At 41.9% G+C, this 17,169-nt stretch overlaps 1 protein-coding gene across 13 annotated transcripts in view; it reads left to right on the top strand.

The window, feature by feature from the left end:
- Nucleotides 1-17,169, top strand: part of CALD1 (caldesmon 1) — a 193,044-nt gene that overhangs the window by 149,146 nt on the left and 26,729 nt on the right. For 11 of the 13 annotated variants that reach the window (XM_081147974.1, XM_081147975.1, XM_081147964.1 and 8 more), the window contains 2 exons: nt 10,361-10,507; nt 13,880-14,276. In XM_081147974.1, the coding sequence (XP_081004100.1) occupies nt 10,361-10,507; nt 13,880-14,276 (544 nt within the window). Of the gene's footprint in view, nt 1-10,360; nt 10,508-13,879; nt 14,862-16,103; nt 16,182-17,169 lie in introns of all 13 variants that reach the window. The other 2 variants (XM_081147967.1, XM_081147966.1) reach the window with 1 other exon arrangement.

Raw genomic sequence — 17,169 nt, 5'->3', positions numbered from 1 at the left:
ATAGAAAGAAATGGAGCCAAGCGAGAGTATTGGGAAAGAGGAAATGAATAGTAAATCTTTTTCCAATTAAGAAAAATGAGAGTGGAAGCAGGAAAGCTCCAGAGGGCACTTTTGGGGGAGGGAAGGATCATAAAAGGCCTGTTATGAAAATCCATTACACATAAATTTCCTTGCATTAAGCACTGCTTGTCTACAGAGGCGGAGGATCCTCTCGGCTGACATGGGACATGCGACTTTAGTTAGCGTCTCCACATGCCGTGTGCATTTCCATCGGCTTGTCTGCAGCACCGCTCTCCCTGCACAGGGTCCCTTTAATTAGTCACAGGTTCGTAATCTCCACTTAAGGACATCTTGTTTTCATTTTTCCAATCACTTTCTCTTGCTGAGCGTTCACCAATGAGATAGCAGTCCCATAATTTGAAGCTCCACCACGTGAAACTATGGACCTTTGTACTGCATCGCACAAATATTTCAAACTGGGGGGATAACACTTGCGTTTCTAGATCACACTAAGTATAAGGCTCATCTGAAGTGCGTTCATGTTTTTACATTGGAAGAGAGAGGTGGAAATGTCTGCTTCTAGGAGGCTGTCTTGGACTATGAAAAGAATCTGCTTGTTTATGTATCTGTGGTCAGAGGCAGTTGCATCTAAATGGGCCACTGGGAATGTGGGGGTTTCCCTGCACCCCACTCTGGGACAGTTGCTAAGCTGGTTGTATATCCAGGTCCAGACCTATATGCAAGAGAGAAAGAGAAAGGGAGGGATGGCAAATACAGTGTTGCCAAGCCATTGACACCTGGGTCTGAATTATTTTATCATGTTTTACTTTTTAAAAAGCCAAAGCTTTATTGTCCACATGTACAACATGCATTAAAGCAAGATTAATAGAGACAACAGTTGGAAAATGGCCCCAATTCAGATTTTACTTTCGATTCACAGCATTTTAAAAAGTCTAAGTTTATTGATGATAATATCTACTTAAGATTCTTATTAGACAAAAAAAAATATCCTAGGTTGGAAAGGAAGAAAAGGTAATGTTTATGAAAACTCAGCTAGTAATTGAGTTTCTCTCTGCTGGCCACATTTTTTACCAGTTGAATCTAAAATAAGGGTTGAAAGAGAAGGAAGTTTGATATTTTCATTATCTTACTGGCCACTTACACATTTCTCTTCTTTTCATTCGTTTTAACCAAAGCTTAATGTGAATAACCAAGTGGAAGGCAAAATATATCTTCTCCACCACCAACTTTCTCTTTCCATACATCCCCTTTCTAAACAGTTATAAATTAAAAGGTGACTCTTTGTATCTGGCCCCACTCATTGCTTCAATAGGGTGGAGTAGTGGGAGTGACACAAACCTGACCCTGTTAGTGACAAATAGATTCTAGTTTATCTCAGGAAACTGTCATGGAATTGTCCCTCCAAAATCTGTATTTCATAGGCCTAACAGATGTGTTGGTATTTTCTAAAAAGAATTGAGAGAAATATAACAATTCCATGAGAAAGTAAATCTAAATTCTATTCATTTCATTTCTACTGGCTATCACAAACTATCTATAGGCTTTTAAAAAGAAAATGGGACCAGTGGAATAAAAAGTTAGACGTTTCTCTTATCCAAACTATAATCTCAAGAAATGTGAGAGGTAGAGGAGGGCACGGGGAGGGTAAATGGAGACGGAAGGAGACCCGACTTGGGGGTTGGACACACAGTACAATATACAGATGATGTGTTATAGAAGTGTACACCTGAAACCTATATAATTTTATTAACCAATGTCGCCCCAATAAACTCAATTAAAAATTAAAATGAGACTAGAGCATTATTTTAAAAGAAAACAAGAAATGCTTGGAAACCCTGTGCCTCATCTATCGTTATAAACTACAGCTATTCACATAAACCTGGGGAGTCTCAGAAACATAATACGTACGGTGTGGTTATGTAAAGTTCTAAGAAGGCAAATCTAAAAATTGAATCATTTAGGGATGCATACCTTGGGGGTAAAACTACAAAGAAAAACCAAAAAAATAATTAAAATACCCCCAACTCCGGGCTTGAGGTTATTTAGAGGCACTTTAAAGAAATAGGGATGAGATGGAAAGGGGCACCTGAGACTCTCCAAGGTGCTGACTCTGTCTAAGGGGGGTAGTTGGTGCGCGGGTGTTGGCTTCATTATTCTTTGAAATGCTTGTGTACTATACATTCATTTATAGGTACAATATTTTCATGCTAAACATCTTTTTAATTTAAAATATTGACCCCAAACAATTAGAACTCACCTTTTAAAAGTTCCCTGTGGATACCTGCATTGATTCAGAAGTGAGGCACTAAGTTGAGGGCTCAGCCTGCCCTAGAGCAAGACCCTTCTGGGAACTGGGTTCCAATAAACAAAACTTCGTTAGCCACACGACCTTGAGTGAGAATCAGAAGTCCCAGAGCTCCCAGGTCTCTCCTCACCTTGCACAATCAATCAGGCCTGATCTATCTGAGGGGACGTTGCAGCCATAAGGACACTAAGAACCAGCCTCCTTCGATGGTGTGCAGAGGCGAGGTGAAGAGGCTTTTTTCTTCTACTGTCTGATGTTTCTTTCTGCTCTGCTCTGCAGCACATGTTTCCCCACCATGGTCTGTGGTTATAGAAACTCATGTGATTATGGGATGACACCGCTGAATAAAGCATATGGTAGGCTGCTGGTGGTAACTTGTGGTGACAACATGTGCAAGCACACCGTCTCTTACTATTGAGAACCAAAATTTATGGTTGCTTTGCAACGTAGTCATTCTCAGATGTGTTTGTGGGGAGGGGAGGTAGAGGGGGGAGAAGGGGGAAATAGATGAAGTGAGGCCTACATCTCTTCCTAGGTAAATTTCTTCAGAGTAATGTATCCCCTTGCATGCCAGGTAAAAGGCACACCACTGATACAGCAATGAATCCTACAGTGAAATTCAGCATATTTTGACCTTCCTTCCCCAATTAAATATATATATATATATATATATATATATATATATATATATAAAATCAAAGGGGCTTTCTTTCCTTCTATTTTATATTCATTACAGACCAATTGATGATTGGCCACTAATCTATTTCTAAACAAATTCTGACCTGAGAAATATTTTTATTTTCTGGATTTATTTTCTCCACTATAATTTTTAATGCCTCTCTTTTAAGGAATCCAAGGGGAAAACATTCAGAATTGGTCCTTATGTGCATTAAATGAAACCACAACATTTTGCAGACACCACATATAAACAAAATCATATTTAAGAACCTTGAATGTTTCTATAAACCTCTTTTAACTCTCAAACATACAGTAAATCTGTGGGGCAAATATGACTCACTTCAGTAGCTCAGGGTTTTCCCTCCTGATCACAGCATGGCCTGGGATTTTCCTGAGAGCATGTGAGCAGTTCTCAGAACTGACTGGATATGTTTGGAGAATCTGCTTGCATTTCATATTACGAAAGAGCATTGCTGAGGGGTTGGTAAGTGAAAAGAAAGTATATGAGTCATTCTGCCTCCTAACAGTTGATGAGCACAATTGCAGCCCATGTGAGGTGTTAACTCTTAACGTTGGAGCCCATGTTAAGACCCAGGTTTAGATGATGACATTGGGAATAAAAGAGAAGCGATTGATTAAGAAGTTGTCCTGAGTGTCTGTGAACCCCAGGCCTTCTTCCTCCTGGGTCTGGCCTGCATGGGGCGTGCACAGCTGCAGAAAGCTGGGACAGCATCATGTCTGGAGTTTTAGTGGCTCACTTACGACCTATGGTCGCTCCTTCCACAAATGCCACCTTCTCTCTAATGACTCCTTCCATGAAAGGGGAGGTACAGTGGGAGGAGGCAGAGAGCTGAGAGCTGATCTTAGGCTGCAGCTAACTATTTAATGTTGGATTCTTAGGTGCGACATTCTCTTTTTAAAATCTGGGAATGTGGCAGAAACAATTAAAGAAAACAAAGAGGCGTGGAAACTTTGATCCGGATAGGACCTCGTTGAGTCTCATAAATTGGCCTCATTTTAGGGACTGAGCCTTTATTTTTTCCGAGGTTTTCCTCACTTAACCTGTGAGTCTGCATGTGCATCTGTACATGTGTGTGAGCTTACCAAACATGGGGAATGCCAAAGGACACAAAAGCGTTTGACGGCAGCAGTTCAAAGTCTGCTCAGTGGCTCTGGAAACCTTTCTGCACACCAGTGGGTCTCTAGTGGTGAAGTTGTTGAAAGAAACTCCCAAATTCATATCCACACCAAGTATTTTCTGTAGTCTGGTAAACAACCATTTCAGGTGTGAAAGACTGGTCTTCAAATATGTCTCAATATAAATGCAGTGGTTTACAGGATACAGATTCCTTTTTATGCATTATTGAAGTTACAGGCACTTTATAAGACATTTTATTAATAAATAACAAAGCATGAGGAATTGCCATGATATCTTTTTTTTCTTGATATTTTAAAAGGATGCTCATCCTTAAAACGTTAGCATCCACTGCTATACAAGATATAGAAGATTAATTTTTTTCTCTGGTTCTATCTATTAGCAGACGACTGTGTATCACTATACATTGATCAACTTGGTTATCTGAAGTCATAGGGCATATAGGGTGTAACTTGAAACAACCACTGTGATGGGCATTCTGACAGGATCTTTTACCTTTAAATGAGCATATACTGTTCCCTTCTCAATATCTACCCTAGAGAAACACGTGTGTGCCCAAGAAGGCATTACAGCGCTGTATACGGTAGAGAGAAGTTGGGAAAAACCCAAATGCCTGTCAATAGGAGAATGGCAACATTAACTGCGGGATCCTATACAGAAGGTGACAGAAAGAAGTAATGTCTTGGTCAATTGATTTTGAAAAGTCATCAAGCATGTTATTAAATTTTTAAAAATTGTAAAACAATTATGTCAAATATACTATGTTTGTTAAAAATAGAACAGCAAGATTGCAGATTCAAACTTGATTAACTATTTGGTGATTCAATTAATTACTGAGAGTAATACTGTGATTATCAACATAAAATAAGTAAATTTGTACTCAGTGTAGACTTGACCTTTTTTTTTTTTCCATTCTCTCTGGGTCTTTAATGCTCTTAAACATTAAATCAGCCCCCCTCATAAAAATAGTTTTATTTTTTCTTACTCTATTTTTTTTTCTATTTTTAAACGTGGTTTCCTGACAAGAGATCTTGTTTTGTTCATAAAATACTATTGGCAGCATTTTTACTTGAGAAGTTCAAGGGCCGTGTACTATCGCCTCAAATCAGAAAATAACAAAGTGGAAAGAAGACAAAAATGAAAGGAAATAAGGGCAGCACTCTTCAAACCCTGGGGACCGTGGGGTAGAAACAAAAGCAAACCACCTTCATTGCAGAGGAAACGTTGCCTGTGTTGCACAAGTCTTAAGGAATCCGTGATGGTGGAGATGGAGCTAGGGGGACACGAGGCAACGTCTTAACTGTGGGAGCTTCCGTCACCCTTCTCTCGCCTAGTAGACATTTAGCTCCTGGCCCCTCCAGACACCGCCGCCGACCCTCAGTGAGGCCCTCACTTGCCGCATCCGCAGTACTTTTACGTATTTGAACTTTCTGTGTAAAAGGCACAGCATGTAACATGCTTATCCTGTTACTTGACTGTACTGAGGCCGTCGCACCCTCGTGGCAGAGACTTCCACGCCTCTGGTGCAAAAGCCACAGCATTCCAAGAGTTTTCCCTTCGCGCAGGTCTGTTTTTTCTTATAATGTAACACCAGGGCCTTCCAGTGGTGGGCCCGGGGATGGAAGAAAAGCCAGTTCTCTCTACCTTGTTCATACCACTGCCACAGTCAAATAACATCATGTCATTATTACGGACTTTTGAGGTTGTTTAACACTTATTCACACACTCCCCCCCCCCACACACACACCCCATTTCTCTTTCTTTCCCCAAATATTTGATGGGCCCCTTTGCTCTGCATTGAGAGCAAATATGTATAAGTGCAATGGTCTGTAAGATGAAGCACTGGCCCCTGCAGTGAGGCCCATCACACCCTTCTCCAAGTGTTCACGCCAAAGGATAAGCCAAGGCAGCTACCAAAAACAGAGCGTAATACTCCGTACTGACCCTGCTCACACCCAGCATGGGTGGGGCATCGTGGATTCTGGTCAACAGAACTGGTTTTTTTAAATAGAGAGGTACTTTACGTATCATTTGGGGTTACCTGTGGTTCTTTTTAATAAAATGCATGCGACTAAAACTCTAATAAACATGGTCTAATCTTTCCCAGATGACTCAGAGGACGTTGGGGTCCCACACTGCTCTGAATCATCTGGGAACATGGGCTGTCTTTGTAGTGGAGAGCACCAGTAGACTGGTTAATGTGCGTCTGCTGGAGTTTCTCAGAAGGAACGAATGGATTGTTATGCTTTTATTACAATCCAGTGGGTGGTTAGGTATGATTTTTACTAGTCAGCAGCCTTTCAAATACGTCTTCATCTGGTGTGTGGGAAGTTAGAAATGTTAACGTTTTGTCTCTAACTGGAGCATAAAGCAGGGGGTGTTGTGCTGGCATTTGGAGGTATTAGGGGTGCTATGCACTCGTCCATCTTTTTACATAAATTCTGCTTATGGTGAAATTAGCAGTCACATACATGGCTGGTTTGCGTACCTTTCTGAAGTCCACCTGTATCAAAAGCCTTTCCAGTGAGCACACTTTTCAACTCAGAAATTCTAACTTCTGAGAATTTTTCCTAGGTAAGTAATTGAACGAGTGGCAAAAGTATCGCTATAATGATGTCCTTTGCAGCATTGTTTATAAGAACATAAATTTGGAAAAATCTTAACTGTCCATCAGTAGAAAATGGGTTAAATAGGTTATAATACATCCATACAATTACTGTGTACACCTATTCTTAAAATACCGTGTTGCCATGAAATTTATATTTTACTAATAGGTTAAAAAAATAGTCATAAATAAGGTAAATTTTTAAAAAACTGTTTATAAGATTTTATATATATATATATAAAACATAATCCCACTTTGTTAAAAATAAAACATCTGTGATACATGGGGAAATGTCTGGTAGGATGCATGAAATATTAATCATCTTTATATCTGAGTGGTATCATTAGGGAGCCAATTTTTCCTTTGTCTTTTATACATTTTGTATTGCCTGGTTTAAGAAAATAAGTGTGTGTTACTTTTAGAATCATAAAAAAAATGAACAATTACGCTTTTTAATTTTGAAAGAAAAAGTGTAAACCCGTGATAGTTATTTGAAAGGCAGCTTGCTGTGGGAAAGACCTTAAAGCAGAAAGCTACCTGGCTTTCATGCTGAGGACTAACGTAGGAAGTCTCACCTTTGCAGAATTTCCACACATATCAAGCCATTTGGCATGGACACAACTTCACTTACAAGGTCAATTGATGTGTTATTGAGCCAGCAACAGGGCAGGTTATGATTCAAAATACCATGAAGTCATTTTGGCTCTTTTTTGTTGTTGTTTTTTGAAAATAATCTTAATATGAGTATTCATTAGTAGTAATAAAAGATCCTTAAAAATCTAGTCCTGCTAATTTTGTATCCCAGGCAAGGGACTACCGATGGAGAGTGATTGACTATAAACTTTAAGCTCTCCCAAGTGAGAAGAGTTAGAGGAGACTGGGGGTTTTCTGGCTGTTCGGGCCACTCCTCCAGTGAGAAATCTAAGATGAAGAAAGGTCAAGTATGACTTGGTCTCAGTGGCAAATCAAGTTTGTGTCAGAGCTGAAAGCCAACAACATCCAGCTGCAAAGCACATTGGTAGGTGGGAGGAAGACAGCAACATCTCAAATTGTTCAGGCATAGTGAGAAATTAAGGGCTAAAAATGAAATTCCATTCAGGAAGGGGGTATAGTTATGTGTGTAGCATAGGATGTCCCATATGGAGCTTTTATGGGTCTTGCTTGTCTTGGAAAAGGAAGGCCCCAGTAATAGCCAAGACCTTGTGGCTGATCCAGAGATGTAGAAGAACATATTAAGACTTTGTGTTTGATTAGCTTGGGAAGCAGTCATTAAGGACCCTGCTGTGGTTAAAGCTGTCTACTGAGAAATAAGCCAAAGGAATATTAGGCCAAGAATCTGAAGATTAAAGCCAAACCACTGGGAAGGTCTTCTGACTGCAAACTACAATGTGATTGAATTAGAAGGGAACATTCGAATCATGTCATGCTGTCCCCTCAAGTTCAATGAGTCTGAAATTGAACTCATCTTTCCTCATAAAGCAGCTCCTTGACTGCACTTTGCTGAGAGCAATAAAACACTAAGCTGTAGATGCCTTACCGTAACATCCGTGATTTCATTTGACTCTCACACACTTACAGACAAGGAAACTTAACTTGGGTTAATCAAAGGCTGCCAGCTAGTAAGAGGTCAGGTCTAGAAACCAGGTTTTCTGAATACTAACCTAGTCATCTTTCAACTACATCACACTGCCCTTCTTGCCACATTTGTGGAAATAATCTAATCAGTGACATGTTATTTATATTGGAATTCTAGTATTGCAGGCTAGCAGATTTTAGTGAATATGAAGTCAGATTTTTCTAACGTGTATAGAACAGATCAGCCAACTTTAGAGATTGTTCATTTCATTGTTTATAAGCAACCTAGGTTAAAAAAAATCATAGTGCTTGTATCCTTGAAGTCAAAAGATAGCGCCAGACCTATGCCTAAACATGCCTGGCTTATACATGCCACCACCACTCTCAGTCATTAGGTTCATACTGTTGGTATGAATTGTATGGTTCTGCACACCTACAATTTATATTTTCATTATCTTTCATTTGCAAATTCTTTTAGCTTTGTTGTTATATAAGAATTATAAGCATGAAACTTTTGCATATCTGGGTATCTATTTGTAGATATGTAAGTAATATTGTAATAAAATCACTTTAACTCCCTAACGTAAAAAGCAGCCTACTGCACAGGGCAGCTCCATCCCAACCTGTGGACCCATCAGGCCAGCTTGTCCCTGGGCCAGCACACCCATGTCTTCTTGGAACTGTGTATCTCCATACACATTACTCCTTCAAAAGTATCCAAATTGCCCTGATCAGTCGGTGTGGCTGAAGGGTTAGGGCATCGGCCTGCGCACCATTCCGGTAGCAGGTTCTATCCCTGGCCCCGGTCGGGGCAAGTTTGGGAGGCAACCAGTCAATGTGTCCCTCTCACATCGATGTCCCTCTCTCTCTCTCTCTCCTTCTCTTCCATTCTCTCTAAAAATCAATGGGAAAAATATCCTCGGGTGTGGATTAACAACAACAAAAAGTATCCCAGTTAACCACGCAGGTCATGTCCTCTTGAGCTCCGATTCTTTTTTGGGGAACATATCTAACACGGTGATATTGATTGTATAATTTCCCTAATTAGGCACTTGCTTCCACTGAAACTATGAAAGCAAAATAAGACACATGTAAGTGAAGCCCTTGGTGCCTCTTCCAGCTGCCCTAGCCCTTAAGTTTCTACCTAAATATACACGTGTGGGCTACCACGATGTGCCTGGCATGTGTGGGCCACTAAAGCACATTTTAGAACAAAAGAGGACCCTTAGAAAGAGCTGCACTGACTTTGAAGCCTCCTATCAGTTATCACCTCCCTCCTGTGAAAAGGAACTAAAAGGAAGAAATAAAATCCAAGCAGAGGTAGATATCCTGCTCTCGATTTGGGCTTTTTAATGCCCAAGTCCTGGTTTGGGAACTTAAACTGATTCTTTTCTGACCCTATGACTATCTACATAAATAATGAGTGTAGCATGCTGAATCTTTTTAATAAGTGTTTTGACTCTTTTTTAGTTCAGTGCTTTGGATTTCTGCTTCTAAATCTTACATGCTAGTCATCTGCTTAATAAAGAAATCTAAAGGTGCTAACACAATCGTTTGTGTGGGTTTTTAAATTTAAGCTGTTTATTTGATCATTGCAAATTATCTGCTATAGATATAGGACTAGTGCTTTTCAGATACGTAAAAGTTTGAAAATAGAGATTGGGTCTCTAAACTTAAGGAACGGCACCATCCTTCTACTTTATTTATTTTTTTAAATTATGTCTATTGATTTTAGAGAGAGGAAGGGAGAGAGAGAGAGAAACATCAATGATGAGAGGTCATTGATCGGCTGCCTCCTGCACGGCCCCGACTGGGGATCAAACCCGCAACCTGGGCACGTGCCCTGATTGGGACTCAAACCCCGATCTCCTGGCCCATGTTCAACCTCTGAGCCACACCGGCCAGGCCACAACCATCCTTTTAAAACTCCATGGTTCAGGACTCTGGGCCGATCCTACCAAGAGGCCGGTGGAGGTGGCTGGCAGCAGGCGCGCTCAGGGGTGGCTTTGTGACGTTGCAGGATCGCCTACCAGAGGAACGACGACGATGAGGAAGAGGCCGCGAGGGAGCGGCGCCGGCGAGCCCGGCAGGAGAGGCTGCGGCAGAAGCAGGAGGAAGAGGCCCTGGGGCAGGGGACCGACCAGGTGGAGGCTCACGCCCAGAACAGGTGCGTCCCCTTCGGGATGGAGGATTCCTCAGTTGCTTCTTAGCCTGTCTGATGAATGGAGTGTGTTGGGCAAAGCATTCCCCTCTCGGCCCAACTCAACTGCTTCCAGTCTATCTAATTTGTCTAATTATTTCATGGCCAGTTTAGGCAACTAATCACATTGAAGAGTCAAACTGATGTCGACATTAGGACACCACTGCTCCTTTCTCTCCCCCCACCCCACCCCCCAAAGTACCCCAATTGGATTATTTTATTTTATTTTATAATCTAGTAATTTGTATTTACTCAATATGGTAGGTTATAGCTTTAAATAAGGGGAACTGTTTACATTCATTCTTTAGGCTGTTGATCTCTGTTTTGAACTAAAGATTTATTAATTTAATAGTCCTCTGTGCCTACCAGTAGCAAATAATACTTCAATTTTAAAAGGAGTCATGAATTGCAAATGTCTTATTTTTCCTGATATACAGCCTGAATATCCTGTGATCACTGCAATATTCAGCAAGGCGCAGAATCCTGTTTAATTTAATGTAGTTATTCAAACACGTTTTTCCTATACATGCCCTGGTAGAAATGAGGAAAGTTGAGAGCACTTAAGAGATTCAATTTCTTCAAAAAGGGCTTTTACAGGTTCACACATACAAGGTCACACATACAAGGTCACACAGTCCATTATGCTAATGGTTAGTGTAGGTCATTTATATGCCCCTAAGGTATAGAAAAGATGGGGATATTTGGACGAAAAAGTTCATATTAATGTATAAATATGGGCTGATTAAATATAATGAAACCACCATATAAGATCTTGTATGCGATTTTGGTTTTAGTTTGTTTTATTTTGTGTGTGTTGGGAGGGCACTGTTGATACTTTCTTTAACTCAATCTAGCTAGAAAATTCTGAACCAAAAGAGTTCTGGCCTCTTTGAACCAAATTTGAGTGGGTACACAGAACGGTTCTGAAGGCAGTCTTGAAAATGCTGGCAGGCAGGATGAATTCAATAAGGAAACTTACTGCTTAGGTGGAGAAATAGAGACCATGCCTCTTGGTCAGCAGCTCCTCATTATATAGCAAAGGGGTTGTAGGTATTTTCTCTGGGGTTCACTACTCAGCTTTGAATCTGAACTTGCCTTTCACCAACTGTATTTCTTCAGTTAAATAGAAATGAACATTCTACCTTTCTCTTAGGAACATTGTTGAATTTAAATGAAATAATAAAATGCACAGCACCTTACACACAGCAAGCACCTAATTGTAACTTATTAGAAGGGTGGCATCAGAGTCTTACCGAGCAGGGCTGCATAGTCATTCACTGCCTTTCCTACTTTCGAGCTGAGGGTAGAAGGGGCAAAGAGCTTAAAAACAGCAATTTGAGGCCTTGCCAGAATCTAGATTATGAGCAAAGGATCAACAATGGCTAAAAAACTTACTCATGGTCTGTAGTTTGTCTTTCTTTTCAAAATCTTGCTTCTACTTGAGTTTCTCTTCTTTTTTTATATTTTATTAATAACAGTTTTTTCATGCTGTTGATTGAATGCAAAATACTTCTTTTGTTCCAGTAAAGCATATTAAGAGCTGAGAACATGTGATTTACCTCTAAAATATAAACAACCCTAACTGGTACTTGACTACTGATGATCGCTGTCATGATTTATAAACAGGCAAAGAAAGGTTCGGTAGATTCTGTTGTATTCTTAACTCAAGAGTACATTCATCTGGCTAGCACTTTGGAATTTGGGGTACCTTTTAAAACTTACTTTAATTCAGTTGATCCAAATGCCTATGTATATAGACTTTTTCCCTTAAATTCTAAACTATCCGTATTTGGGGGAAAATTTAATCCTTATATGTCTAATTCATGGAGACAGTGTCCTGTGGCAACAGCTAAGGCCAAGAAAGTCTAAAATCTAGCCTTTACTCTGCCATTTCTTGTTGTTAAATGTGAAATGTGTTTTTCCAAAATTAAGTGAACTTGAACTTCAAAGGAGCCAAGTTCGGTCTGAACCATGAAATTTGATGGAGTTTCTAAACATTGCAAGACATATTCTTCCAATTCTGGCCACAGTTCCTGGTATCACATGACTGGCTGCTTCCTGCCAGCAGAGACCAACACCCCTGGCTCAGGCAGTGTCCAGGATCCTGCAGTAGTGAGTGAGGTGATGGACATGGTACAGTTTGATTTTTAGATAAACATTAAATTTAACTGTTCTCTGTCTACTGCAGAAAGAAGGGCAAGAGACCCTTTATTCATGGAAATCTTAAAGAGTGTAGGTGGTATATATACTAGTTAGGGTAATGTCAGCTGCTAAAACAATAAGCCCCCAAATTTTAGTAGTTTAATTCAATAATACATACCAGCCTAGTGTGGTTACTTCTGACCGGTAGGTAGAACTGGTCACCTACTTTCTTTCCTCTTGTGACTCTATCTAAATTCCTGGGGCTTTGGAGTCCTCTGATCTCGTCAGCAGACAGAGATAGAGAGGGTGGAGAAGGCACCTTTGCTTCTTAATTGTCTTGGTCTGGACACATCACTTCTGCTCACATTCAATTGGAAATTATTGGTCACATGGCTCTACTAGGTGCAAGTAAGAGGAGAAGGTAGAAAATAAAATCATTGACTGACAATTACTTCCTGTTACTGTGGAAGAAGAGTATGAATGTGGCAGACAGTGGGGGTCATCAGTGTGAGTATAGCATTTCTATAATACACACTCCCTTCCTCTCAAAGTACTTTGTGTTCCACAAATCCAGTTCAAGAATTCTAGATGACTTGGTGACATGTGAAAATACTATATGATACTAGAGGAATTCACTTATTATTTCAGTTTAGTCCTGGTCTTAGTTTGAGGTCCCCAAGATGCAGTTCCTAAAACAAAGATTTCACCACAAGTCGTTTATTTGTAAAATGATCCCAGAAAACACCGGTAGTTGTGTGGAGAAGAGAGACAGGGAAGGGAAGGCAACCAAGTCAAGGTTTCATCACCAAGCAAGTGACCACTGTGGGGATCTGGAGCTTAACTCCCTGGAAAACTCTAAGATCCAGGGTGGCACAGGCACCTCAGAGTTATTCCACTCAAGAGGTGCGGGGAGAGGAGGTATTTACACACCAGCGCTCATCAATTTTTGTTTGAGGGCTGCTCCAGGGGGAGGGGGAGGGTGTTAATATTCAAAGCAGTTCTGGCATGTAGAGTAGACTTCAGGTGCCAGAGAGAGACCAAGGGCGCAGCCTTGCACACGCTGTCAGCGGAGGGGGGTGTATGTGGCATGGGCATGGTACTGCCAGCCTCTGTTGCAGTGCCAGTGGGGTCGGGGGATCCAGCTGACTGAATAACCAGCAGTGCACTGTCTCTGGTGTTGTTGTTTCTGATGTGCAGTGTGCCCGACGAGGAGGGCAAGGCCACCACCATGAACACTCAGGTGGAGGGCGATGAAGAGGCCGCGCTCCTGGAGCGCCTGGCTCGGCGGGAGGAGAGACGCCAAAAGCGCCTTCAGGAAGCCCTGGAGCGGCAGAAGGAGCTGGACCCCACAGTGACAGATGCCGGCGTGTCGCTGCCCAGCGGGAGAATGGGGAACGACACAGCAGAAAACGAAAATACCGAGAAGGAGGAAAAGCTCGAACGTCGCCAGGAAAGATACGCAATGGAGGAGACTGAAACGGTGCCCAAGGCCTGCCAGAAGAACGCCCGGAGGGATGCCGAAGACAGAAATGAAGAGGCCCGAGAAAAAGACGAAGCAGAGAAGCCAAAGCGAGGGAGCGTCAAGGAAAATCAGGTAGAGGCGATGGGAGAAGAGAGCACAGCCGAAACTCAAGAAGAAACCCTGGGGACGTCTTTGAAAAATGGGCAGATGGGTGCCGAGGAGCCTGAAAGAGAGGCGGAGGGGGAGCGAGGTTCCGATGAGATGACCCGTGATGAGAAGGTGGAGGAGGGAGAGAGGGAAGGGGCCCGGGCAGAGAGTGTCAGGTTGGAAGCAGAAGAAAGGGACAGGGTTAACGCTGAGCAAGACCTAAAGGTAGCTGAGGAGGAGGCAAGGATTGAGGCCGAAAGAAAAGCAGCCGCACAGGAGAGAGAAAGGAGGGAGGCGGAGGAGAGAGAAAGGAGGGAGGCGGAGGAGAGGGAAAGGGTTATGGAGGAAGAGCGCAGAGCAGCAGAGGAGAGGCAGAGAGCAAAGGCAACGGAGGAAATGAAAGCTAAGACAGAAGAGCAAACCCGAAGAAAGCAGCTAGAAGAGGAAAGCCGGGAAGGGCAAGAGCAAAAGGCCAAAGGGGAAAAGACAGAGGAGAAGACAGAAGGGAAGTGGGTCAATGAAAGGAAAGGACATGAAGATAATCAGCAGGCAGCTGTCCAAAGGAAACAGGTACAGTAAACATTTTGCGCCACGTGTGTGATGCCTGCGACTTGTGAGAAATGTAATGCACATCAAATTTGGGGCCGAGGCCGCATTCCTGTAGCCCACATGCTTGGCCATTTGGCAAGCCGTTCGTTTTTTTTAGGCCATAGCAATCGGCAAGCATGAAGCAATCGATTGATGGCGAAATAGTCCATCAACCAAATTTACTGAGACAACCAGAGAGAAATGTATTGCTCTGGGCTTGCTTGTTATGAGCACCAGAAAAATGAATGAACCCAAAGATGGTGACTGTGGTGGTGCTGTGCTGACTTGTGATTCTGCACCTGCATCTAAACTCATTCCTTTGCGCACCTTTACCTCTCTCCATGGGTCTACATGAGGCAAGAGCATCTTAACTCCTCACCTTACTCATGGGTTTGGCGTTTAATAAAAAATTATAAATGTTGGGGTGGGAAACTGACAAAAAAGAATCATGGTCAGAAATAGCATCTTAAGAAGGCAAATATAAAACCCTCAAAATAAACTGGTAATAAAGGAGAGAAAGAAGCCAGTTTGGACCTTTTGTTAAAAAATAAATGTCAAAACCATGATTGGCATCATGTAGACCTGAGCTTAATGTAAACTTGCAGAAAGCCGGTTATCCGAGTGGCATCAGTTTATAACTGACTGATCATTAAAAGCATACATTTTGCTGCTTTTACCATCTGAATGATACACATAAATTGACATAACCTGAGGAAGGGTGGAAATTGAGGAGAGGAGTGTGGGCTACAAAAGATTGTTTTTCTGTCTGCAAGGTTACATTAAAGCCCTGTGCTTAACCACTACCTGCTTGCATGCTCCACCTTCCAGAAAGAGCTCTCTGTCACTAAGTGTGCATTGCCTGAAGTTGTCTTTGCACCCCTGCTTGTTACAAGGGGCTCATGAACACAGCTACAACTGAGAGGATCAGGAACAAAACGCACCAAACCACACACGAGGTTTGTAAACACGTCCGAGGAGCACCACGTCCCTGCTAGATATCAACGAGCACAAGGGCAGGCACATGGGAAAAACACTGGGGGTGGGAAGCAAATGCCCCAGGCTGCTGTGTACAACCACTGGCACAGGGGGAAATGTGAGCACTGACACGGCAAGAGAAAAGGCGGCCTGAGCCACATGCCGAGTGACCTGAGCACCTTCTCACTCCAGTCAGCTAGAAGGGGCTTCTTTTAAATGAGTGACCTCACCATTCTTGACAATGAAAAGGGAGAAGAGAAGGGGGCTACAGTGCAACTTAAAAGAGAAAAGTCCCAAGAAGACAAGCCTGCCTTCAAAAGAGAAGAGGTAAATATTACTGGGAAGCAACCCAGTTAATCATAAAGCAACAGAAAGAGCAGAGTGCTCCATGGCATTTCAGGCCTGACCATCTCAAAATGATGACCTCGAGTGTTTTTCAAGCCATGACTCATGACTTATCAAACAGCAGAATCAACATAGAGCATCTCAAAGGTAGTTAAATGTGTCCATCGGCATTTTTAAAACTGAATTAGAATAGAAAATGTCAGAGGGCATTGTAGGCAGTAAGTGCTGCATTGGGACCTAAATTATCTGTCTTACTGTAGGTCACAGTCAAAGCTTGAAAAACACTCCAGTGATCAGTCTTCCCCGCTTCCCTGTTCTGCTAAGTGCTAGTTTTTTTTCCTTGAGCTATCCTACTTTCATTTCCATCGTGAAATTATTTCCAACGGGCTTCGATTAATGATTTAACTTCTCAAAGGAAAAACGCCCCCCCACATCTCAGTAGAAAATTTGATGAACGGATGAGATTTGGTTTTTCAAAAAACACTTTGGCGAAGTGTTCTGCATTGCATTTCTGAGGCACACACAGGCGCTGCTGCCAGGGTGTTTGACTGTAGGTAAGTAACCGATAAGTGGTCCAGAGGCCGCTGCAGAGACAATGTCGGGACCTGATGACCCTGAAATGCCAGTCAGAAAGCCTGACTCCGTTGTAACCACTGTGCTTGTGTTAGCTCCAAGTAATCCAAAAAAGTGTGACGGTGTCTAATCAGTTCAAAGTACGTGAACATGGTAAAACGAAACTATGAAAAATGAAAGGGCTGAATTACTTTGCCCGTGGACGGATGTGCATTTATTGCGCACCAACTCAGATGGGGTCTTGCTGCTTTGCTCTACCCGTTGTAGGTAGCAACAGAAAATAGAAACAGAAAAAAAATCCAAAATTAGAAAATAGATAACCAGATTAAATAGGGGTTATTTTCTTAAGTTCTTTAAATAAGATTCATCTAAAAAGTGAAAAGCCCTAGTTCCTGTT

The sequence above is a fragment of the Miniopterus schreibersii genome (genome assembly GCF_964146895.1).
Source record: "Miniopterus schreibersii genome assembly, chromosome: 9".
NCBI lineage: Eukaryota > Metazoa > Chordata > Mammalia > Chiroptera > Miniopteridae > Miniopterus > Miniopterus schreibersii.
The sequence above is the reverse complement of the archived record's forward strand: the minus strand, read 5'-3'. Positions and strand labels throughout refer to the sequence as shown.